The following is a 26,858-nucleotide window of genomic DNA, read 5'->3' as shown; positions in this document are numbered from 1 at the left end:
TATGATGACTTCATGTGCTTTTTGGAGCTTCAAATGTCTGGTCACCATTCACTTGCATTATATGGACCAATAGAGCTGAGATATTCTTCTAAAAACCTTTGTTTGTGTTCTGCAGAAGACAGAAAGTAATACACCTCTGTGATGGCATGAGGGTGAGTAAATGAGACTTTTCATTTCTGGGTGAACTATCCCTTTAACTAACATTAACAAAGATTAATAAATGCTGTAAACAATGTGTTGTTAATTGTTTGTTCATGATACCTTATGCATTAACTAATGTTAAAGAATGGGACCTTATTGTAAAATGTTACCAAATAATAAAATAAAATTACATGCTTTCCTGACTTGGTCATTCTGATAAATTGTTAAATGCTGGTTTTGGTTTTCAGAGAGCCTAGGAAGATTGTCTTGCATCGGGGCTCCACAGGATTGGGTTTCAACATTGTAGGAGGAGAGGATGGAGAGGGAATCTTCATCTCCTTCATCCTAGCTGGAGGGCCTGCAGATCTGTGTGGAGAACTGAGGAAAGGAGACCGTATCACTTCTGTAAGCACTTTTTGAACGTAACTATATACCATTTGATTCGTTAACCACTGTTTAATACTTTGGTCCATTGGCTCACGTGTGTTTTGCACATGTCAGTGTTTGTTCATGATTGATACTGATATTGTGTGTGTGTTGTAGGTAAATGGGGTGGACCTCCGCAGTGCGACTCATGAACAGGCGGCTGCTGCACTGAAGAATGCTGGGCAGACAGTCACCATTGTGGCTCAGTACAGACCTGAAGGTGGGTGCACAATTTCACTCTCAGAATTTTAAACAAATGACATCTTCAGCCCCATTCGCATAGTTTCTTAATCAGTATTTCCAGTAAAATTATGCAAGCATCCTTAAAACAAGATACTGTACATTTACTTGAGAAGCTAATTGTGTAAGATATTAATACTTTTGTAAGGTTTATGCTTAAAATAAGAAAAAACTATTTGCCAATTGGGTAAGAAAATGAAACTTGTTTTCCTTTAATATACTCCATTAGTAAATAAATTGTTCTTATTTTAAACATAAACATCCTCAAAATGTTGGTAGATTTCTCATTTTGTATCTTGTATGTCTCTTGTTTTAAGAATGTTTTCATATTTTTTACTGGCAAACAAGACACGAAATTGCTGTGTGTGGTGTTTGCTTTCATTCAGAACTGGACTTCTGGGTCTTCCTTTTCCCCTTTTTATTTCACTTGATTATACTGTATATGGATCTGTAGTTTATCATTATACTGTCAAGAAGACATATGCTATGTGTATCATAAATTGTAGACTTGTTTTAAGCCAAAACTTGTAATAACTTACTTTTATTCTAATTAATTTTCTCACTCTGCCTTTTATGAGTCTTCCTATCGTACATCTTACAGATTATTCATCAGATTGCTGTTTCTCTTGCCTGTTGAGGGACTCCCCTTTTGGAGCACATACCATGAAAATGGCATACCCTAACTAAAATGGTTGCAGTTTCAGCATCGTTTTGGCTACAGGCAAAATATAAGTAATAAAAGCAAGTTAGAAAACTCTATGTATATTGGAACTAAAGTGTTTAGTGCAGAATTTATTTTTATTATGTAAAAATACTAGGGCTGTCAGTCGATTAACATTTTTAATTGTGATTAATCATATTTTTTGTAGTAAATCGCAATTGATCTCAGATTTTGAAAATGATGAAATTTGACACCATATATGCTTATTTTCCTGTCAAAATGCATTTATTTCCATCTTAAGAAAGAAAACAACACAGTATGTAACAATATAATGCTTTATTAACATTTTCCAAACAAAGCCTTCCACAATATAAAGATAGAAATTCACTAAAATATCACCTATTCAAGTAACATTAAACATTTCCCAAATCTAATTGGGAGGTTGACTTATTGAAAGAATTAGTCCCCATAGATAGAGTAGTCATTAATATTTTCATTCATTTCAAACTTTAATTACATAAATTAACTTAAGCAAATGTAAACACACACACACAGCGGCCGCGTGTCTCTCTCTCTCTCTCTCTCTCTCTCTCCTGAACTGTCACCCCTGGCTCGTCTTTATCCCCTTCCCGGCTGAATAGGTGACTCAGTGCCGGCCTTGCACCCTCACGGCCCGGCCGCACCCTCCTCCTCTTCACACATAATTTGACATTTAAAATATGAATCTCATTATTATTTATGTGTTTGCAGCTGCTGTGTAAATGCATTTATTCCTGCTTTGTGAAAATACACCTAATTACGACTTCAGATGCAGCTTCTGTGCCACCTTTGCTGTGTAAAGATGGCCTTAGTCCCCATAGGTTTAGTATTCATTGCAATGGGCATTATCCTCCACAATATTAATCTGCCGACAGACTGTGACTATCCACTTTGTTACAGCTACTGTGAAGCTGCGTTCATGATTTGCATCAGAGCGTCAATGCCAGAGTCCAGCGCCGCTTTGAACACCACGAAAAAAGCAGAGTGATTGTTTAGACTTGCCGTGCTTCAGTGGTAGCTAAAATGCCTGAAAATACATGATTTCTGTCACAAGTCCCATCTGGGCTTGTTTTGTACATCAAATAATTGCGCTAAGAGGTGCTTTCTTCATCATTTTATCACTGACAGGGAAGCACTGTTGTGGTGTGTCACTGTAATGACTCTTGGCAGACACATTACAAAGGTTCCGCCCTCCCAACTAGTGTTTATGCTGGTTTATGCTTTATTAACGGTAAATGCGTTAATCGCGATTAAGAAAAATTAAGGCATTAAACTTTTTTAATTAACTGCATGGGATTAACACGTTAGTTCCGACTGCTCTAAAAAATACATATTAAAAATGTGCCTGAGCAACCCAGAAAAGCAATGGTCTCAAATCCACACGTCTTAATAAGTTTTGAGAATGATGGCACAAGACATGAGGCTCCTTCAAGCTTTTTTTTTTATGTTTAGGCATATTTCCAAAAATGATCACTTGGGGACTCCAAAAGGCCACTTGGTTAGCTATATTGAATAAAATACCTTCTTTTCTAAAATTCTGTAAAATTTGGAAGAGGCTCATTTTGTTCGTAGGTCTCTATGGTAATAGATCTTATACAGTTTTACAACAGAAGCACTGCTTGTGGTGTGTTATGTGTTGGAGAATGTTTATTCATGACTATACCATGGGGCTGTTGAATGCTTGATTCTGATTCGTTGACAAACTTTCTAGAGTGGGCCATTTTTTTTTCAGTAAACGCAAGGCAGTGATATAGTTTCAGGTTTTTGACCGCATTACGGTTCCATTTCACTTTGCCAAATTATTTCAGTTATTTCAAAGAGTTGTACAGGCTACCACAGTAAAATAACCAAATAAAACAAATACATTGGATAAGTAAACCAGACAAGAATGACAAACAATTTCTATAATGTTCTAAATGTATTTTAATATCTATGGAAAGCACCCTCGTGCTTTCTCTCTCTCTCTCTCTCTCTCTTTCTTTCACTCTCAACCCCACACATTCACACACATACATCCGCACACACACAGACACTCGCAGGCAACACACAGAGCCGTGATGTCAACGCAACCCCAAGATTTAATAACGCAGTTTAGTAACTTGCCCTTAATAGCGTAGAATGCTCTTCTAGATTTCTTTTTTAGTGCATTCACTGCCAGACCAAATCTCCAGAAGCTCTGATTTTTAAACCAAGATAGTCATAGTGTAGGGTGTGTTCTACCTTCCTGAGTGAAGGTATCTGGTTTCCTGGAAAATCATTATTTATTTATTTATTTTTTTTCCAAATTGACTGTCAGGGCCCAGTTCTGACAGTAGTTCTCCAGTAGGTCATTGTGCAGGCCATCTACATAGAGAAGAAATTTCACTTCCGAATAATTTAGAGTAAGACTGGGTGTTGCAGATTGTTCCAGTAGCAATGGAAACTCATTAATGTATAAGTTGAACAAAGTTTAACTTAAACTGCAGCCCTGTCTCACTCCACTCGCTTGAGTGAAGAATTCTGTTATTTTATTGCCAATCTTAACTATATTTCTGTTGTCCGTATACATAGATTTAATTGCGTCATACATTTTACCCCCTATGCTGAATTGTAGAATTTTATAATATAAAACCATTGTGCCAAATTGAATCAAATGCTTTTTTTAAATTTGACAAAACATGAATACATTTTGGCTTCGCTTTTTTGGTGAGCGTGCCGGATGACTAAATTGTGTAGTGTGTGAATGTGGTTGGTGGTGTGGTGATTTGGTGAATCCAGTCGGAATCTTACTCGAGACATTCTGAGTAATCAGGGTGTCGAGTATACAACAGAAAATCTCCTAATCGTTTGCCATGAAAAGTTTACTCCTTTGACGGATTGGTTTTTATAAGTGGCCCAATATTTCATAATGAAAGTGTGAATTTCCGCATTGCTAATGCATGTTTTTATTTGTACTTCTGTCACAAATTATCATATAACTGTCGCTGGAACATTCCAATCATAAAAAAGTGATCAAATATTGAAGCTGAACACTTAGACCTTTCAAATGATATATAGTTTGTCAACATTAAAAACATTTTGGATGGTACAGTAAATGTAAATGTCTCCCTGTTGCATTTCAACAGGTTTGATCTCCCCTTCCTTGGTTTCCCTATTTGCATACAGCTCTTTTAGCAGAGAGAAGCAAACTGTACTGTAAATCGCTAAGCTTTTAGCTGAAGAACTTGATTAGATGCAGCATGTTTTGAATACTTAGAATGTTTATTTGTTCATAACTGGGCACAGCAGAGAATTATTTTATGCTTGGCAGACTGTAATAATGAATAAAGTCAGTGATAGTGTAACTTTGGATTCGATAGAAAGCATGCCATTTGTGTTTGGTAGTCGATAAAGAAAACCAGGATAAAACCACTGTCATGAAGTAGACTTACATCTTCTTTGTGAATACTGGTAAAATGTGTCCTGTGATTAATCTTAGTCCTTAAAATTCAGCTATGCCATTCACTTGGTTTGGTGAAGCACTGTTCGAAACCCATTTCACTTTTATAATTTGACATACTTCCAATAAAGCAGGGTATTCAGTGAGGAAAAAATATAGCACTCGACTGGAATTAATCCATCGGTAATTCATCGGAATGTAAAATGTGGCCTCTGTATGACAGGTGGTTGGAGGGGAGAGGTTGAAAAATATGGGAGATTTGTGAATTCAGCCAAAAATACACGTCGTTTCAGCGGCTGAGTGACTTATTACTGTACGTTTTGATTTAAACATTCCAAAGACCATTTTATTTTTTTGGAATAACGTGCTCCGATGAATTGTGGAAATTAAGGGAATTTTAAAATCATGATTACTGGGTCTTGAGAAGTCAAGTCAAATCATAAAATCGTCTGTACTCCACATAATTTGTCAAGTTTCTAGTTAAAATATTTTATTAGCTAGGAATTGCTCTTTATGAGGACATATTTTAAAAATCTTTTTCCACTAATTATAAATAAGAAAAAGTGATTACTTGAGATGTGGAAAAGTCATGAAAATTCATTGGTCAAAAGGTGTGGGAACCTTGATAATAGCACCGCGAGCATAAAGAAAGTAAATAGGGTCAATTTTGATTTCTTGTCGGCTTTAAAAAGGTGGCATAATGTACATGAAAGTAATAATATGCCCAGTTTGCTGTGTGGTTGTGTGGTCGTGACTCAGAACAACTCAGCCTCTCCACCCCAGGGTTGCAAAATCCCTCCTGGCCAACCTTTCCTTCAGCTCAGTGGGCCTGGCTATGGTGTTTATTAGAATACCAATAGGGTAGGATGACCCTCATAGAGCTCTGGCTGAAGATAGTCAGAGCAGGTCTAAATTAAGCCTCTGAACAGCATGGTATGTGTGTGATCTGAGCTCCTCTCACACCCCTAACGAGCATATGCGTGTTTATGTAGCTTGCACTCTGTTTGGTGAAAGCTGTCGTCCTAGCATGGCTCCTGTGCCTGACTTCCTATACCTGTCACACGCCCCCATTCACGGCCAGCACAGAGCATTGACTTCAGAGGTGGGCAGAGATAGAAGAGAGCACTTCTACATCTGAGCTCTTTGTGTACACCAAAACTCTTTTACATCTTGCTCTATTTCCCTTTGATTATTATGGAATTTTTAATCATCATGTTTACTGTATGTAAATGGTTGAATTTCACGAAAATCTAGTCCACATCATAAATCACCCCAAATTCAAGAAAGAAAAATAAGAAACTAGATATGTAAAATTTGTCTCTACAAGGGTTCTCAACAGTGGTGGTACCGCCCACCAGGGGGTGTTCAAATGATGCTAGGGGGCGCTGAGAGCAAATTAGTAGAGGTGTTTATCCGTCATAATAATCAAATATATCGTCAAGGTCCTCTTTGCATTTATCTAGACTTGAAGTATATCAGTTGGTTCTCAATTATACGGGTTGGTACGCATTTGTACCGCGGGTTTAAGTAGGCAGAGAATCAACAGAGAATAGGTGCTGTCAGCACGTTAATTAGTGGCATGATCAGCATTCCCATGGAAACAATCAGTGTTCCCATGGAAACGCCGATCATGCATGCCGGCAGCACCTGAGACACATGAGGGAGAGAAAAACAAAAAAAAACAGAACAAACCGACGAATTCACCGGGACACCCTCCCCCCTCAGGTCCATAACCCTCCCAGTCAACCAGGTACTGGAACCCTCTGCCCCTCCGCCTGAAGTCAATAAACCTTTTGACCGTATACGCCGGAGAGCCCTCAACTAGACACGGTGGAGGCGGGACGGGTGCGGTGGGATGCAAATTGGAACAAAAACCGGTTTCATTTTAGAAACATTTAAAACAGGATGCATGCGTTTGAGGTAGGGAGGTAACTTTAGATAGACCGCCACCAGACTAATGACCTTAATGATGGGATTTGGCCCAATAAACTTGGGACCCAGCTTACATGAGGGGAGTCAGAGCAGAACCACACGTAAGCTGGGGGCTTAGACCGGTGCTGGTCCGCCAACCTCTTAAAACGAGCGCCAGTCCATATGAGGGCTTCTCTGGCGGCTTTCCAAGTGCGACAGCACCTTTGAATAAAGGCGATAGCGGATGGGACCTAAACATCGAGCTCTTGGGTGGGGAACAAAGGGGGCTGGTAACCGAGGCTACACTTGAAGGGTGATAACCCAATATCGACGACGACTGCAAAGAGTTGTGGGCATACTCAACCCAGACTAAATGATAGCTCCAAGAAGACAGATTACAGGAGGCCATACAGCGCAGGGTCTTCTCAAGTTCCTGATTAGCCCGCTCCACATGCCCATTTGTCTGGGGATGGAATCCAGGACCAACTCACAGTAGCCCCCAGCTGTCAGCAGAATTCTGCCCAAAAACATTACACAAATTGGAGGCCTCTGCCAGAAACCACATTGACTGGGAGACCATGAATGCGGAAGACATGGTTAATGACTGCCACCGTTGTCTCCCTCGCTGTGGGTAATTTGGGGAGGGGAATGAAGTGAGCCGCCTTCAAGAAATTGTCCACAACAGTCAAAACGACAGTGTTGCTATGGGAGGGGGGGGGAGACCGGTAACAAAATCCATGGCTATGTGAGACCAGGGTATCGAAGGGACTGACAGCGGTTGGAGGACCCAGGCCAGGGGTTGACTGGAGGATTTATTTGAAGCATAAATGAAGCAAGCGGCTATGAACCGGCGTACGTCCTGTGCTAGCGATGGCCACCATCTCTGTCTAATGAGCACCTAGGTGTGAGCCACCCCTGGATGACAAGCGACATTGGATGAATGGCCCCACTGTAGGACGTCCGTCCGAATTGTTTGTGGAACAAATAATAGACTTGCTGGGAATGTAGCAGGAGGAGCGGTGTTACGTAGCACAGCACAGACTTTGGCTTCCACATCCCAGGATACCATGCCCACTACCCGAGTGGCAGGTAGAATGGTATCCAGTGGGATGGTAGAGGTCTCGACTTCGAAACATCGAGATAACGAATCGGGTTTAATGTTCTTAGAGCCCGGACGATGCGAGAGAACAAAGTCGAACCTGGTGAAAAACAGTGCCCAGCGAGCCTGTCTAGAATTAAGGTGCTTAGCGCTACAGATGTACTCTAGGTTATTATGATCAGTCCAGACCATGAAGGGTACTCTCGAACCCTCTAACCAGTGACGCCACTTGCCCAAAACCAGCCGGACTGCCAGCAATTCTCTGTTACCAATGTCATAATTCCATTCAGCTGGAGTTAAGCAGTGTGAGAAAAAAAGTGCACAGATGCACCTTTCTGTCTGAGGAAGAACGCTGCAACAGAACCGCTCTGACCCCAACCTCAAACGCATCCACCTCCACCACAAACTGACATGAAGGGCCCGGAGTACTAAGAATAGGGGCAGTCTCCCGCAGAGACCAACAAAAGTCAGTACGGGTGGAGGTGAGATCCGTAAGAGGTGCAGCTGTAGTTACAAATAAACCTATGATAAAAATTTGCGAACCCCAGAAACCTCTGCATGACCTTGCGGGAATCTGAAGTTGGCCAATCGGAGATGGCTCTGGCCTTGGCAGGGTCCATGTGCACTCCCTCCGATGAAACGAAGAACCCCAGGAATGGAACTGACTGTGCATAAAAAGTGCTCTTTTCTGCTTTAATGTACAGCCGATTCTCTAGCAGTCACTAAAGCACCTTCCTGTCATGCTGGATATGGTCCTGGATATTCTGTGAGAAGATCAGAATACCATCTAGATAGACAAGCACAAAACGGTTGACCATGTCTCTGAGCATGTCATTCACAAGCCCTTGGAAGACGGCTGGGGCGTTGACCAATCCAAAGGCATAACCAAATATTCAAATTAAAAGCCGTCTTCCACTCATCCCCCTCCCTGATCCAGACAAGATGATAAGCATTGTGTAAGTTCAACTTTGTAAAGACTGATGCTCCCTACAAGAGTTTGAAAGCTGAAGACATCAACAGCAGAGGATAATGATTCTTCACCGTGATGTCGTTCAGCCCCCAATAATCTATGCAAGGTCTAAGTGAGCCGTCCTTCTCCATGAAGTAGAACCCCACCCCTGCCGGAGAAGTGGAATGGCGGATGAGACCGGCTGGCAGAGAATCATTGATGTACCTGTTCATGGCCTCCCTCTCAGGAGCAGAGAGCGATTCATCCTGAAACGAAACACAGAACTGGACAGGGGAGACAGCAGAGTTAAGACAGTGAGACAAACAGTACGAACTCTAAGCAAGAACAGTATTGGTTGACCAGTCTATGTGTGGGTTGTGCGTGACCAACCAAGGACGCCCCAACACTACCGGCACCAATGGAGATTGGATCAAGTAGAAGGATAACTGTTCCGAATGATTGCCGGAGACTAAAGTAACTGGCTTGGTGGAATGGGTGACGATGTCAGGAGCGTGCCGCTGATAGTATGGGCTGTGATAGGTTCGTCCAACTGGACCACCGGAACTTGCCACTTGGAAGCCAAGTTGATGTCCAGAAAGTTCCCTTTGGCTCCGGAATCCACCAATGCGGAAACAACATGACTGGTTGATCCATACTGCAGTTGGGCTGGGAGAAGAGTATGTAGTCCAGGGGTTTTGCTGAGGGGTGTTGCCCTCACCAGTAACCCCCTGCCTACTGACAAGCGGTGGCTTTTACTGGACAGGAGGAGACATGGCCAGGACGGGCAAAATATAAACAGAGTCCTTGTGTTAGGCGTCACTGCTTCTCTTCTGGAGAAAGCCAAGTCCTCCCGATCTGCATGGGCTCTGCCTCGGTCTGTGACACTTCCTGGGTGGGACCGGTATCAGGAGGCTGGCACAGTTGTTGGACGACAGAGGTGAACTCAGCGAGTTGCGACGCCATCATCTCCAGAGCCCGGTTAGAAGCGGAGATCCGATCCTGCTGACATCCCAGTAAAGCCCCCTGCTGAGAAAGGGTAGAGCGAAGAGTGGATTTCTCCACTGGGTCCATCCTGGCTAGATTGTTCTGTCAGCAAGCAAGAGACCCAAAAGCAGAGGAACAGTTCACAGGATTTATTGACAATAAATTAAAACACAACAGGGCTGGTGAAGTGAGGGGAACCCAGCACCGACTGCAGCAGGTAGGCAGTGTGTTTGTAGATGTGTGTGCGTCGTGGTCGTGTAGAGAGCAGATCCATGAGGAATCCTCTGTGAAGAGTGTGTTCATTAGCGTGTATGCATCGTGGCAATGTAAACAGCTGGTCCGTGAGGAATCCTCCATAAAGAGTGTGTTCATAGGCGTGTAAGTGTTGTGGTAGTAGGGAGCAGATCCGTGAGGAAACCTCCGTTGAAGAATGTGTCGGCAGAAGGACAAGCACAGCAGCAAACTGGAAGGTAACCGCACTCCAGACACACAGACAGAGATGGGCAACCAATACAGATACATGAGACAGGACCAACTGAGGGAGAGAGAGAGAGAGAGGTGAGTTACTTAAACTCACAACAACAATCTAGCAAAGATCATGACACAACGAAGGGTTTAAGTAAACAGAGAATCAATGGAGATCAGGTGCTGTCAGCACACTAATTAGTGGCATGATCAGCGTTCCCATGGAAACAATCGTTGTTCCCCTGGAAATGCCAATCATGCATGCCGGCAGCACCGGAGACACATGAGGGAGAGAAAAACAGAAGAAACCGGCGAATTCACCGGGACTGTGACAGCATGCTCTTAACAAAATAGCACTCCTGTCATCATCATCTTGTTACAGGTGTCAGTTTGCAAGACTCTGGGTAACAGTGGTGTTTTCAGATCAAATATAGATGTGAAGGGTTTTTATTATTTTATTTGAAGTATTTCAAAGCTGTTTATTTCCATACACTGAAAACCCATGTTGAACAATGGCTGTCACCTTCAGATGCAGTTGTGGTTGCTTTTAAAAAAATAAATTAGGTCGGTATTTTAACTCAAAGAACTCAGAGCAAAGAGAAAACAAATACTTAATTCGTACCTAGGGCACCAACTGAGCCAGGCCTGCCACTTTTGTTTCTTCAAAAAAATTAGGTGCATGATGTCCTGATCATCTCTGATCCTAGTCAGACACCTGATCAACATGCTCATCTGCTCAGTATTCAGTCAGCAAGCTGGAGATGAACCATAAGGTGTGCCCAGAAAGATGTGACCAGGGTTCTGGCTGCTCCCTATGGGGACAGTGTGCTAAGATTCGCTCGATCTCCCTCTGCTCTCCATAATTCATCCTTTGACCATGTGTAATAAAACATCAAATAGCAGATGCAGCACTCATTTTGACCAATGACTGTTGAAGAACTACTAAAGGGGGCCCTTGTCAACTCTCCAGGGCTTCTCCTACTGAACATGTCTGTGTTGCATGGATGGATGCACAATTGTCTACCTTTTTTGTCTTTGTTTTGATATTTTCTGTGGCTGTGCTTTAAATTGACAGTTTGTAAAACCCTCTCGCAAAGTTGCCTCTTTAAATTTATTTATGTTCCATTCTGTTGCACTTCATATAGCTGTTTTTGAATGCAAGGACGCATCTTAACCCTTGTGCGATCTTCCGGAAAAAAAATTATTTTGTCGTTTTTTCGAATTTGTTTTTTCACAAAATGTATGCCAACAGCATACATTTTGCCAAAGGTGTGTATTTTTTTGGGAATTTTAATATTTCAACCTCAGTTCCTATAATACACTGTGTATACAAAATAGATACACTCAGGACCTTAAGGACAAAAATGTTCCCATTGAAACCCATTAAAACTGCAATATTTGATCCCAGTGACATTAAAGCATAAAATCATGAATTCTATGATATTATACTTTCATTCCGAAGCCCTGGCTTCAAAATTAAACATTTTAATATTTTCCACCAGATGGCACCATTTTTCTCATGTTTAGCCTATGGAGCAAACACATGCTTTTTTCCTATTTTTTGTTTGCTGTATTATATAGCACTGCAGGCCAATTGAATAAATGATGCAGCTACAATTGTGTGGGTGTGTTGGTATTGATACCAGAGTGTGTTTTGTATGTGTGTATTGAAAAATTTGTGTGTGCGTGTGTAAAAATCAACAGTGGCATTATGTAAACAAACTGGCATTTAAAGGGTTAAAATCTTGAAAATGAATGAATATTTGGTAGTTATGATCAGGACTGATGTTGGTTGAAAAAATCTAAGTCAGTGAAAGTGGAAAATAATATTAATATATAATATTTTTATGGCAGTTTTTTGACGCAGACATTTTTGTCCTCTAAGGTACCGAGTGTGTTTTTTTTTTTTTTAATCTGACACTGCACAAAAAATAATAATGCATCAAAATCAGTGTTGTTGCTAACCATTGACATATCCCAGACTGTGATAATAAAAAAAAAAAAAAAAAAATCCCCTTAGCATTTAATATGGAAAATATATATATATATATATATTTTTAATAAAAAACAACAGTGGGATTATATAAACAAACTGGCATTTAAAGGGTTAAAGTCCTGAAATGAATGAATATTTGGTAGTTATGATCAGGATTGATGTTGGTTAAAAAATTAACTAATTGAAAGTGGAAAATATATAATAATATATATTATATAAAATTATTATGGCAGTTTTTTGACGCAGACATTTTTGTCTTCTAAGGACCCCTGAGTAACTTTTTTAAATTGACACACAAGGGTTAAGTAAATAGCCCTTAAAAACATGTCCAATTGGGGACAGGCGATCCCTGAAACCACCCTAATTATACAGAGCTATTTCAAGACCGATTAGTCCAGTCATTCCCAACCAGGGGAATATACAGTATGTGTACCACAGGGAGTATGTAAGAAGGTTCCAGGTTACTTGGAAAGATATTATATTTTTTATTTATTTATTTATTTATTTATTTTTTGTTAAAACCTATGAAACAGAAAAAAGAAATAAAGATTAAAAATATAGCTGCAAGTAACAATGATCGAGGCCAAGCCCTAAACACAATGCAAAGAGCTCCAGCACAACGGAGTCACATTTGTACCAGCTGAAGTGGGTATCAAACCAGGGTGCTCCTTGAAACAACCACACCGTCTTTTTCCAGAGCAGCCTGTATTTCTCCTGAGGTTACCTGTGGGTTTTTCCTTGTATCCCAAACAATTCTTCTGGCAGTTGTGGCTGAAATCTTTTTTGGTCTTCCTGACCTTGGCTTGGTATCAAGTGATTGAACAGTACTGACTGGCATTTTCAAGGCTTTGGATATCTTTTTATATCCTTCTCCATCTTTATAAAGTTCCATTACCTTGTTACGCAGGTCTTTTGACAATTCTTTTCTGCTCCCCATGGCTCAGTATATAGCCTGCTCAGTGCATCCACGTGAGAGCTAACAAACTCATTGACTATTTGTACACAGACACTAATTGCAATTTAAAAAGCCACAGGTGTGGGTAATTAACCTTTAATTGCCATTTAAACGTGTGTGTCACCTTGTGTGTCTGTAACAAGGCCAAACATTCAAGGGTATGTAAACTTTTGATCAGGGCCATTTGGGTGATTTCTGTTATCATTATGATATAAAAAGGAGCCAAACAACTATGTGATAATAAATGGCTTCATATGATCTCTATCCTTAAATAAAAGATGATCAGTCATATTTTCAAAATCAATGCCAAAATTTCACAATTTCTGCCAGGGTATGCAAACTTTTGAGCACAACTGTATTCTTGGTTGAGAGTATACAACTATTTCTAAGAAAATAGTTTTTTTAATTGTTTTTTATTTTATTGAAGCAAGAATTATGCAATAAAGTACAGTCTGTATTGTAGTAAGCTCAATATGAAGACTCAGAGATCAACTGAAGTACAAATTTTAAAAATGGACAAACTTTCCTGGATTCAAACTCACAACCTTTTGGACTGAATGTCAATGCATTAACCACTGGGCCATTATGTTGACACAGCTCAAAAGAGATATTCCAAGCTGAGAGCAGTGGGTTTTAAATAACAAATATATAATAAATACATTTAGAAATTAATCTCTGCCAATTTCAGAAGAAGTAGAATAAGGAAGCAAATTCAAAATTGCGGAGAGGTTACAGTATATGGCTGATGTTGGAAAAATTTATACTGTGTTGTTGAGCCTTATTGATGTGGCCGTGGGGGTACATAAGACAAAAAAGACTGGATAGCACTGAATTAGACAACTAGTTGTTCAGGCAGCCCACAAGCAAGTCGATTTTGCACATTTTTAAACTGGAGGTCATTTTAGGTATTTAACAGATGTTGTGGTGCAGTAATTTAACTGGGATGCAGTCACTCTTGAATCTCCATCTTGCAGCATGAGAAACAAATGCCACTAAATGTACTCTGATGGAGCTGTTTGGATTGGAAGTGAAGCCCCCCAGGGCCAGACTGCTTTGATCAGAGGGATTGAATGGCTCTAAGGATCTGTGCTGGAGCTTAAAGACATCAGTATCACACGCACACACACACACACACACACACACACACACACACATATACATACACACACACACACACACACACACACACACACACAAACAAAACAGCTGGGCTAAGCACAGTCCTGCTTCTGTGACGTGTCCTCTAGGTATTTACACCATTATAGAGAAATACACTAATTTCAATTACAAAGAAAATGCTTTTTTTCTTTTAATGGGACCAAACAGTCAATGAAGACCATGTTTCACTAGGATAGTTCCAATAATATATGTAATAGTGTGTGATCAAGCAATGCTTAGATTGCATGTATATACACCCAGCAGTACTGAGGTTTTTGCAGTGTCTGTGTCAAAATGAGTTAAGCTTTCTTTAATGCCTTAAGGAGATGACTAAAGTATTAGTCAATATTATGTATGAATTGAGAGTGCTTTAGCCGCATACATTTGAACCGCACGATGACTACAACTAACTGAGGCAGATTAACAAAGACTAAATCCCCTCTTGCACTTCATTAAAATTCATTTATTCAGTAGATAATGCCTGTCTGACTTTGATTTGATGACACATTTTTTTTTCTCCAATTTTTGTTTGTTTTGTTTGTGTTTCTTTTTCTTTTTCCATTTACAAAGCACTATTAAAAGAAATGTATCTGTGACAAAAACATATAGCAGTCATTTTGTCATATGTATTCATGCAGTGACAGTCAGAACACTGATATTTGGTGCTTTGGTGAATCGATGCCAGAGTTGTCAGTTCTTTTCTGATACCCTTAATTAGTGTTTCTTGCTAAGGGATACATCACTATTACCTTTGCTCATACTGACAGCTAGGGATTAAAATGAACCCTTAAAGCTTTCTGCGATAGTAGCGTCACCAAACAGAATAGCAAATAAAAAGAACTGCTTTTAAACAGATTCCATAAAAACCCCCCTCTCTTTCATTGGTTGTACAAACAGATAGTTCTGCCCCAATATATAATAATACATGGTTGCATTTGTATTGTAGGAACATTATTTTAATGCTCGCTGACAGTGTAAGAGACCAGCAGATCAAATGACATATAAACTGTCAACTAAAAACATCTGTTGCGACTCATCTTATGATTTTCACCTCAATGGAAAACCTAGCTGCACAAGTTTATATCGGACACATTTAGGATTTTCCAGAACTCATGTGGCAGCACATATGTAGAAAAACCTAAAATATGTGGAACACAATCATTCAGCATGATATCAGGTCGATGTGTCTTCATGTGTTTGTGGAAAAATGCAAAATACGGATTCATATTATTAATAGAAATATTTATAGTGGTTAGTCATGCACCAGTGAATGGCACATTGCCAAAGTGGCCAGAATGTACTTCTGTTTTTATTGAAATTGTTTTGTGATGTTATTTACATTATCTTATTTATTATTTACTTGGCTATTGTATAGGCCTATATACAACATTATTGTATGTATAGAAATCAGGAATGGGGGGGGGGGGGGGGTACTGTTTAATCCTCAGTGGAGTAAACATGTAATTTTAGAGCAAAACCTGACAACTATATAGAACATGCTATAAACCACTTAGCAACAAGCTAAAACCCATTTTAAACACCTTAGCAATAGTATAGCAATGCCCTGTAAACTACCCTCAACACCCTAGCATTGTGGTGGTGACTTTTACATAGGAAAGCACCACTTCTTCAGATAATATACAAAATGTAGTTTCTTCATGATGCTAAACTGTTAATATTTTTATTTGCTACCAACATTTTCCACTTCTCTACTTTCAGAGCAGAGTTTGAATTGAATAAGTTTAATGTTATTGCAACCTGACCCCATCTTACCCCAGCAGTGATTTGTAGTGCATATACACCATTGCTCTTTGTTGATTTAGCTCTGACCATTGTGCCATAATGCCATTTCTAAATATAACTGCTTCTGTTGATTATTCATCCAGCATTCATTCTTTGAAAACGTGACTCAAAACTTATTATTTCCTTCTGCCTCTTTCCTTTTCAAGCTTCTGAAAGACACTTAATTGTTTTCCTCTATTTGGCACCGAATTGATGACAAAAACGTTTGGAATGCGTGATAACGTGAAAAACTGGCAATGTTCTACAGCAGCGTATGCATCAATACTCACAATAAACTATTCCGAATTAAAAACCTACATAATCCTAGATACTAGAATTGTGTATTGTTACTAGTCGTTTCCTCTGCGTGGTCTACTTTTAGCAGCGAGGAGTCTTTAATCTTCATACGAATGTTCTTCAGCCTTCATTATGAATGACTTCATGTTTCTATCTAATTATAGTTTTTGCTGTTCATCACCAGAGGCCTGCACATCTATCAAGTGAAGATGAGAATGCAGAGAGAATGCATAACAGTGAGATAATTTGTTGTAGTTAATGTTTTACTTCATATACAGTATATAGATATACAGTATATATACCGGTGAGCCAAAATTTTATGACCACTCACAGGTGAAGCAAATACCGCTGATCATCTCCTAACAAGGCCACATGTTGTGACACATTCAGTGCATCGCACCCTGCTGCATATGGGGCTGCGTAGCCGCAGACCAGTCAGAGTGCCCATGATGACCCCATCCACCTTCGAAAGTGCCAACAATGGGCATGCAGTGTCGGAACTGGACCTTGGAGCAGTGGAAGAAGGTCGTCTGGTCCAATGAGTCCTGTTTTCTTTTTCATCACGTGGACGTCCATGTACATGTGCGCCATTAACCTGGGGAAGTGATGGCACCAGGATGCACTGTGTAAAGACGGCAAGCCGGTGGAGGGAGTGTGATGCTCTGGGCAATTTTCTGCTGGGAAACCCTGGGTCCGGCCATTCATGTGGATGTCAATTTGACACATCTAAATATCATTGCAGACCAGGTTCACCCTTTCATGGCAATGGTATTCCCTGATGGCATTGGCCTCTTTCAGCAGGATAATGCACCCTGCCACACTGCACACATTGTTTGGGAATGGTTTGAGAAACATGATGAAGAGTTCAAGGTGTTGCCCTGGCCTCCAAATTACCCAGATCTCAATCCGATTGAGCATCTGTGAGATGTGCTGGACCAACAAGTCCTGTCCACGGCGGCTTCACCTCGCAACTTACACGGCTTGAAGTATTTGCTGCTAATGTCTTGGTGCCAGATACCACAGGACACCTGCAGGGGTCTTATAGAGTCTGTGCCTTGGCGAGTTAAAATAATGCATTATTTGTTTACGTGCATTATTTGTACTATTCACAAGTATTTATATTAGTTTGTAGAACACCAGCTTAAACGGTAATGTCTCTTTAAGAATACCGTCAGTTTTGCGAGCGTCACAGTTTTCAGTTGAGTGCACATTAATGGGTGCACATTTTGTTGTTTTTGATCAACAAATGACTGTAATCAACATAAAGGATATTAAAAGAGACATTATTCAGTGACAAATGGATTGCGCGGATCTCGTCTTTGGCCACTGTACTACTCAATCACTGGTGAATCTGAACATTTACCTAATCACAGACATTTTTAGTCGCACAGCACAAAATTTGGTTGCATATGGTAGTGATTTACGCGCATTGTAGAGGGTTGCTGCTTAGAAGATCGGCCTTGGGGTTTAAGAATCAATATCGAGATTGTTCAAATAAAGATTGCGATGCATCAGAAAATCAATATTTTTTACACAGCCCTATTAGGCAGATTGTAAGTAACTAACAGCCCTCAGTCCCCATTCACTTCCATTGTGAGAAAGAGCAGGGTCAGCATTGTTCAAAAGTCCTCCTCCGGTGTTCCATGGAATAAAGTCATTCATAACAGGTTTGGAATAACATGAGAGTGAGTAAATTATGACAGAATTTTCTTTTTTGGCTGAGCTAACCCTTTAATAATGCATAGGCAGTGTATCTCCCACAATACAGTAACATCACTAGCTGAGCCAGAGTTTAGCATTGTACAGACTTTGACTTCAGTGTGTGTGTGTGTGTGTGTGTGTGTGTGTGTGTGTGTGTGTGAGTATTTTTGTTGCTTCTTTGACCTACTTAAATCCTTTCCCTAAATGAATTCTCTGGATTACAGACATATTCAGCCACCTGTGCATGTATTCGGGCTAAATCTGCTGTACCCCAGCAGAGCATGCATATAGAGCTCTCCTCAGAACCTGCATGATTTCATTGCACCTCAGTTGCTTATAACTATTATCACACACCCCAGTACTCTTCTGTTGTTGTTGCATTCTATTCATATTTACTTCATTTGCTTGGTAAAATGAAGGCTATGGCTTTGTTCAGAATAGCGTAGTACTCTTACTACTACTGCAGAATTTAGTAGATATACTTTGCGCAGTATGCACATGCATAGACTACCTGGATGACCTTTGACAAAATGAGTAGTACTGTTTACTGCATGGAATACTATATTTTTCTTTCTTGACACATTATTTGATCAGACTGCTAAATGTCAATTATTTGTTACATTGAATTGGATGCAAAATACCAAATTGGACTGGTTACAAAATGCCAATTAACCATTCGATTTCCAAGATGATAACTGGATACCACTCACTGAATTAAACATGCGACGTGATAAATAATGTATACTGTTAAACTTACTATTTTAATAAAATGTTCAGGCAGTATACAGTATACTGTGCAGTAAGTAGCAAGCTATTATTCCATTCCAAACATAGTCTTTTTTGTGCTGCAGAAGACAACATGGGTTAGGGCTGTGACTTAAACAGGGAGGAGAGAGAGAGAGTGAGAAAGGGGAGTGAGTGATGTAAGCACTCTTTAGTCCATTAGCATCTGTTGTGCTGTAGGTGCTCAGAGAGGCTTTGCGTGGAAGCATCCTACTGAGGCAACTCACACACACACACACACACACACACTGGTGCACAAGGAGAGCAGCTGTGTGTGATTTGGGAGCTGTCCTTCAGCACCACAACATAATTGAACTCCCACATGGAGAAGTAGAGACAGAGAAGGAGAAAGCCGCTCAGCAAACACTCATCCTCACTCTAGACTCCTGCACGACTCTGAGGAAAGAGTCTGTAAGTATGCAGATTCACTTACAGGTTATTTGAACGCTAATTTGTTGAAAGTGGTGTTAGTTTTGCTAGAGAATGGTGTTAAATTGCTCAATGGAAGGAGAATTAAAGTGTTGTTGTTGTGGTGCTTTTGAATGGTTTGTTTAGAGTGCATTTTTTGTATTATAATGTATTGGTTGTATTTTTCATGAGGACATTTTATATTGTTTTTAACTGAAGCTACCTGATCCTTTTCCTACAAAGTTTACTGTTGCTCGTGCTAATTTATGCACATATGTCAGGATCTGTCTATCCACACTCTGTTTTGTGCTTGTCAGGCTATAATGTGCATGTACGGCTTGTATCCTAACATGAATCTCTTATTTGCATGCTCTGAGGTCAAACAGAGGGAATAAGCAGGAGCATGAAATGGGTTAAATTACTGAATAATTCAGGAACATTTTCACTGTTTCTGTCTAGTGAGAGCAAAACCTCCTCATGCAGATTGAGTCCTGGGAATGGATGATGAGCAAGCCAAATCTATCTTATTAAATAAGATTTCTAAAACATGTCAGACTATATCTGTCCTCTTTACCACTTTACAGCTGGCACAGCTGTGCATATGTTGATACATCTGTCTACTCTTTAATGTGCGCTTGTGTGTATGCAGGTGTAACGCACACGTTAGACAGACCACGGTGAGTTAGGGGGCTCTTAGGTTCTCCTTATTATCTAGACCAGCGCTACTCAACACCATCTTTTGCGGCCTGCGTTCCTTCTGCCTCTTTCCTTTTCAAGCTTATGAAAGACACTTAATTGTTTTCCTCTATCTGGCACAGAATTGATGACGAAAACATTCGGAACGCCCGGGGGGGAGGTTCTTCTAACCCTAACCACTAATAGTTCTAAACATAAATAACTAATATTGGCATTATATTCATTCATTTTCTGTTATAGCATAATTTCATGTACAGCTGCTTTGAAACAATGCCTGTTTTGAAAAGCGCTATACATAAATAAATTTGACATGACAAAAATGTGCAAGAACATTATATCATTAAAAAAACTTCTCTCTCCACTTGGAAAAAAACAGGTGAACTTCTTCCACCACTGTCATCTGCAAATTTAACAAAGAAATGAAAAAGGCAAAGTAAGTTACATGGACATTAGATTAAACAATTAGATGAACAATTAAATAAATAATATTCTACTGTATAAAGGCCTTTAAATATCATGATGTGAGCGCGCGGCCGTGTCATGTGATGTTAAGTGCAACAGCAAAAATGCAAATAATTCCTTTTCAGTACATATAAATCTTCTTAAAAAATATGAAGTTACATGAGAAGCAAACATGCATTAGATTTTAAGACTTGTTTTGTATATTTTGTCATAAATCTTGTCAATGGAAGATAAAATAGCCTACACTTAATCCTCAGCAGTTTGGTTCTCAGATTAATGTATTTATTTTTACGGATGTTTAGGCTATATGCAAGATGATATGGAGTGATGGATAAATAATGGATAAATTCATTTCCATCTATTTGTTTTTTTACCCACTTATGTGAGGTCACGGGTACCTCGGGCCGAATTAAGGCAGGGAAACACTAACAGGTGGATTTAATTAACATGTAAGATGTAATTTTTCCATTAATATGTAAGATTTGCTGAAATGTTTTTTTTTTTTTTTTTATCTAACATTGTTCAGTACTGAAAACTGAGCCTTGATCTTTGCGTTTCTTCAGCACCAGACATTATGCAGATATTAAAGTAATTTATTCCAAATAATCAATGATTTCAACACATTCGAGGGTTTTTGAAGTCAGAAATGTATTGACAAAGATTACAAATTAAATAAAAATTCAAATAATTTTATAGGCTAACATTAGATTAATTTCATACCTCTGAAGTGTGCGGTTTATTTGAGACATCTGGGCGTCTCGTCATTAGTGGCCAATAAACAACAAAAACAGCAAAACTGTTTCAACAATCATGTTCTTTTCGATTATATGAGTAAAATATTTTTCTAATCAATACCATATTTATTTAATCTCACATCTAGGAGCAATTATTTATTGATGAAATCGACAAATGAATGTCAGTCAGCGAGTTACTCCACGGAAATATTTTAATTCAGCAGCGCTTGATTTATATAGAGCAAGGGTGATTTCCAATCTATGCCCTATTCACTCAGCTCTTGATCTGGGCACTCTGAAGGCAGCATGGCATTACTGTATGAATGTACTCTTTGCTAGCAATCTTGTGGAAAGGCCCTTTGTGAAAAAAATAATAAAAAAAATAATAATAATTAAAAAAAAAAAATATATATATATATATATATATATATACAGTTAATATATACAGTACTGTGCAAAAGTTTTAGGCACTTTCACAAAAACATTTGTCTTAAGATGGTTATTTATATCTTCAGCTTTAGTGTGTCAATAGGTAAAATACATTTTAGACTCCCAAACATTACTTTTGCAAATAGAAAATATTAGAGTAGAAGAACAGGGTGCCCTGCAAGAGATGGCATTGCCCCCACAGAGCCCCCCACTGAACATCGAGTCAGTCTGGGATTACATGAAGAGACAGAAGCAATTGAGACAGCCTAAATAGATAGAAGAACTGTGGAGAAATCTCCAAGAAGCTTGGTACATCCTTTCTGCCAACAACCAAGAAAAACTGTGTCCAGGTGACCTAGGAGAATTGGTGCTGTTTTAAAGGCAAAGGTGGTCACAACGAATATTGATTTAGCTTTTTTATGTTTACTGGACTTTGTATGATGTTAATTGATAAATGAAAACTATTTATGGCATTAGTTTTGAAGACATCCTCACTATGCAGCATTTTTCACAAGTGCCTAAAACATTTTGCACAGTACTGTGTGTGTGTGTATATATATATATATATATATATATATATATATATACAGGGTTGGGGAGTAACAGAATACATGTCACGGGATTACGGGTATTTAAAATACAAAATATAAGTAACTGTATTCCACTACAGTTACAATTTAAATCATTGGTAATTAGAATACAGTTACATTCAAAAAGAATTTTGATTACTGAAGAGATTACTTTGCATTTTATTGTCATTTGTTTCAATTAATATTTAGTCCTTTCAGATGGAAAAATGTATACATATAAATGATGTGATCCAAAGTGCATTTGAACAGCAGTGAAACACTTTCTTAAGATGTGTTACATTCATACGAGCAGACAGAGAAGTAAGTTTGAAGTAAGTTTGGAGCAGAAGAAATAGAAATAAACCTTGTGTAAATTGTCAGCTTTACGCTAAGCTAAAATGTTATTTCTAGACATTTTACATGCACGTGTTACCAGGCACGGTCATATTTTTTTATCAAGAAAATTCACATTGGATCATAATTTCTTTTTTTCTACTAAGACCTTTGATATTAGGGCAAAAATCGTATTCTTGATAATAATTTTTGTATTGTTTTCCTGTAAAAAAATATCTAAAAATCCATAAAACAAGATCAGTTAGATTTATCTTGTTTTAGAAACAACGCTGCATAAGATATTTAGGTTTTTCAGAGAATGTATTTTTAACATGTGTATTCTGTCTTACTGTACTGGCAGAGTTTTTAAAGTCAAAACAAGTGAAAAAATCTACCAGTGCTGAAGAAGTAATCCAAAGTATTTAGAATACGTTACTGACCTTGAGTAAAATAACGGAATATGTTACAAATTACATTTTACAGCATGTATTCTGTAATCTGTAGTGGAATACATTTCAAAAGTAACCCTCCCAACCCTGTATGTATATATATATATATATATATATATATATATATATTCTTTAATTGTGAATGAACCTTCGAGTTGCATCCTCTCCTCGCAGTGCGCAAAAAAGCATGTGGAAGACACCTGAATAAAGCGTGTGCGAACCAAATGTATGTATTAGACGCAGATATTACATATATATTATATGCTTTCCACATCTGTTCATTTTAATGTGTTCAATTCCAATATTCTGTGATACTTTTACTTTACACATGGCTGTACTGCACTAATGTCAGTCTTTGTTGTCTATCAACCTCTCTTAAAAATAATCAAATATTATGAAAAATAATAAAAAATGTGAACGAAACCACCCTGCAACGTTCTGGGAACGTTAGTTTATGATTAAAAAATAAAACCTAAAAATAACCATTAGAGAACGTTCTGTATAATTATTTTTAGGTTATCCCACAAAACCACCCTGCAACGTTCTGGGAACGGTAGTTTATGGTTATAAAATCAAGAACCTAAAAATAACATTTTTAGAATGTTAGGTATTGGTTCCCAAAAAAATAATCAAACGGGAACCATATGCTAATGTTAGGGTAACGTTTTTTGTTTGCAGGAGCATTGACACCTCGACTCAACTCATGTAAAATGCGCTTTACAATGACAAAAGGACATTATTGAAACTCAAATTTATTATTATTAGCTATTATTGTTGTCTTTTCTGATAAGTCATGCTCAGTTTAAATGCTGTAGAAAAATGATACAGTAGATCTGCTTTGTTCATATAATGCTTAAACATTCTGCTGAAGTCAGTAGATTTGACATGCAAATTTTAATAAAGGAGAAAGTAAAGACGAAATTTATACTCATGAATATTATTAGACTATTATTGTTGCCTTTTTGTATGAAGAGTCATGCTCGGCAGTTCACAAACTGAATGGAAATTATAGATCTGCTTTGTTCTTATAGTGCTTAAGTACTATAAAGTCTCTTGGCAGATTTCGGTCATGAATATTTCAAAATGATTCAATGACTCGCTCATGCCACATAAGGTGCTCATTTGTCGCCAACTGTGGCATCTCCAGAAGTGGTCACTAAACTAGTCAATTAATTAACTGAACAAATTTGTGAAACAGAAGCAAGCCACACCAAAATATCCTTTATTTTTGCAGCTAATTTTGCACAATTGTGCAGATAATTTGCTATACTTGAATCATTAAAATAGCTTAAGTTGGTGCTTTTAGCTTATTCTTTAAAAAAATAACCCCGGAAAACATACTCATGGATCAGTGATTTTCTCACCTTTTTTGCCCCTCATGAGTTTGCATCCCTGTGAGTTATAAACTTTATACAATGATGACAGTTATTCACACTGGGTTGGTAGCGTGGTGATTTGGCCTTAATACCTCGGGATGTGAATTAATTTTCAATAGTTTAACGATTGGAGTCAGCTTATACCGCGGTTACCACATGTAGTATGCAGAAAACAAGGAATCTAGTTGTAAAAATGGCATTAGCAATAAAATGCAGAATGTTGTGGAATATGACATATTTGTACAAAAATGAATGTTTGAATGAACAATTAATCAAATTAAAATTGTAATATGTCCTAGTGTGATAATTAAACAAAAAAAAATAAAATATCTGGTTTAATTGAATAAATAAATAATCTGCAAGTGATGCACGCTTCAAAATGAATGTGTAGAGCCGGCCACTCTTTTCATACACTGAAAACACCTCATCATCACCATCATTTAATAATTGTGTGTAAACTGACTGAGACCGAGAAAACTCTGTAGTGCACAGTACATACAGACTATGTATTTATTCAATTGAATTACAGCTTTACGGGGATTAATAATCACAATGTGCCATGCAGCAAACTGCTTATCTGGAGGTGAGAAACTAACGTCAAAAACAAACAGAAATGCCAAAATAAAAGCTTGATTTAAATGGACACGTGTTTTTGCTTAAATATTACACTTGTTGGGTGCATAAAATGTCCTGGAAATGTCCTGGAAAATTGTGCCTTGAAAAGAGTGGGAACTCTGTACGATACTTGACTTACAAAGAACCAATAGAAACACAGCATCTGATGACGCAGTCAATGCGCTAACTACGATGCAGTGGAAGAGAAGGAGCACAACTTGGAGTCTGTGTGTGAGTTGGTTTTTGTGGTTTACAAGGACATTTACAAGAGATAGATAGAGAAACTTTTAGCTAAAAATGTCTATACTAGTTTGTCTATGTGATATGCCAACACAAATATTGTGTTGTCTAGCGTTATCTTCAGATTATGATCATACTATCAAAATTACCTCGAGTTCAGGTTGTAGAATGGGCATTCCATGGCATCCTTATACCCAGCCATGACTTACTCAGTAAAAAAATATAGCTACAGCTTGTGTGGCACAGTTTTAATTTTGGCTTCTATACGGATGAGACGGCGTGTCGCAGACTGATAGCTATATCCCTTTCAATTCTGTCAATTATTGAATAAAGTCCTAAAAGATGTATATCGTACAGTCTGACATAGAAGACAGTTGATGTTGCATAGTCTCTCGTGGCATCTTTACTGGGGTCATATTGTACAGTCTGACATGCAGCAATTGTTAAGGACAGAACAATTTTTACTGTGTGAACCAGGCTTTACTTCACTGCAAAACGCTCTTTCTGTCTTCCTTTCTTAAAATCAAAGTCAATAAATCTTTATTGATGTGATTGATAACATTTACAAAATTGTATAAGCATGACTTAGAGTTCCTAAATAAACAGTAAAGAAAATATGCAATATAAAAAAAAATTAGAGGGCAAATAAAACAATGACACAAGGTTAAAAAAAGAGTTAAATTAAATGAATAAAAAGAGGATTTGAAATAAAATAAAATATTATTATAGTGAAGAATTTTCCAATAAAATATGGTATATACTGTATACACAAAATAAAGTCTCTCTCTGTTTCTCGCTTTCTCTTTCTCCTTCCCCATCTCCATCAGTGCTCCAAATCCATCCTGAGGCTGTATGTGTTTGAGGGTCATTTTCCTTTTAAGTTGTTTATCTCTTCTCAGCAGGCGAGCATGTGTGATGTTCTCTGTGTTTCCAACAGAGTACAGTCGATTTGAAGCCAAAATCCATGATCTACGGGAACAGATGATGAACAGCAGCATTAGTTCAAGTTCCGGCTCTTTGCGGACTAGTCAGAAGAGGACCCTGTATGTCAGGTAAGCCCCCCTTCTAACCACTGTTAGTTATATTTGATCTCCCACATGCTTATAGCCTTAACCCTCAGAGCTCAGCGCAGGACTGTGGCACTTGACACAGCATGCAGTTTTATGTTTTTATATTTCTAAGGCAATGAGTATTTTTAGAATCTTTGTTGCTATACAGTATTTAGAAACCCCTTGTGTAGAAAATGAGACTCTTTCTTTAGAAATACTTTTTTTGTCATCTCTAAATACAATTTTGTGTATGTACATACTTTATATTGTGTTCAAAAGTCTGAGACCACATTGAAAGCCTTTTTATTCATATATACCTTGAAATAAACTGAATATTTTAGGACTTTTATGGTGTAAAATGAAGAACATATATTTTATATTCATATATTCACTATGCACTATTTCTAGGGCACTAACCAAATGTAAACAAATTTGCACCATCCACCATGTTAACTACTTTGTATGAAAAATCATCAGATTTCCTTGCTTCCAT

The 26,858-nt window shown here is 38.4% G+C and overlaps 1 protein-coding gene across 24 annotated transcripts in view; it reads left to right on the top strand.

The window, feature by feature from the left end:
- Positions 1-26,858, top strand: part of LOC127445611 (disks large homolog 1) — a 234,115-nt gene that overhangs the window by 170,466 nt on the left and 36,791 nt on the right. For 23 of the 24 annotated variants that reach the window (XM_051705766.1, XM_051705770.1, XM_051705765.1 and 20 more), the window contains 3 exons: positions 390-546; positions 685-787; positions 26,254-26,368. In XM_051705766.1, coding sequence (XP_051561726.1) covers positions 390-546; positions 685-787; positions 26,254-26,368 — 375 coding nt within the window. Of the gene's footprint in view, positions 1-389; positions 547-684; positions 788-19,177; positions 19,417-26,253; positions 26,369-26,858 lie in introns of those variants that run through there. The other variant, XM_051705786.1, reaches the window with a different exon arrangement.

Source organism: Myxocyprinus asiaticus, chromosome 9 (genome assembly GCF_019703515.2).
Source record: "Myxocyprinus asiaticus isolate MX2 ecotype Aquarium Trade chromosome 9, UBuf_Myxa_2, whole genome shotgun sequence".
Taxonomy (NCBI): domain Eukaryota; kingdom Metazoa; phylum Chordata; class Actinopteri; order Cypriniformes; family Catostomidae; genus Myxocyprinus; species Myxocyprinus asiaticus.
Note: the sequence above shows the minus strand (reverse complement) of the source record. Positions and strands in the feature narration are given on the sequence as shown.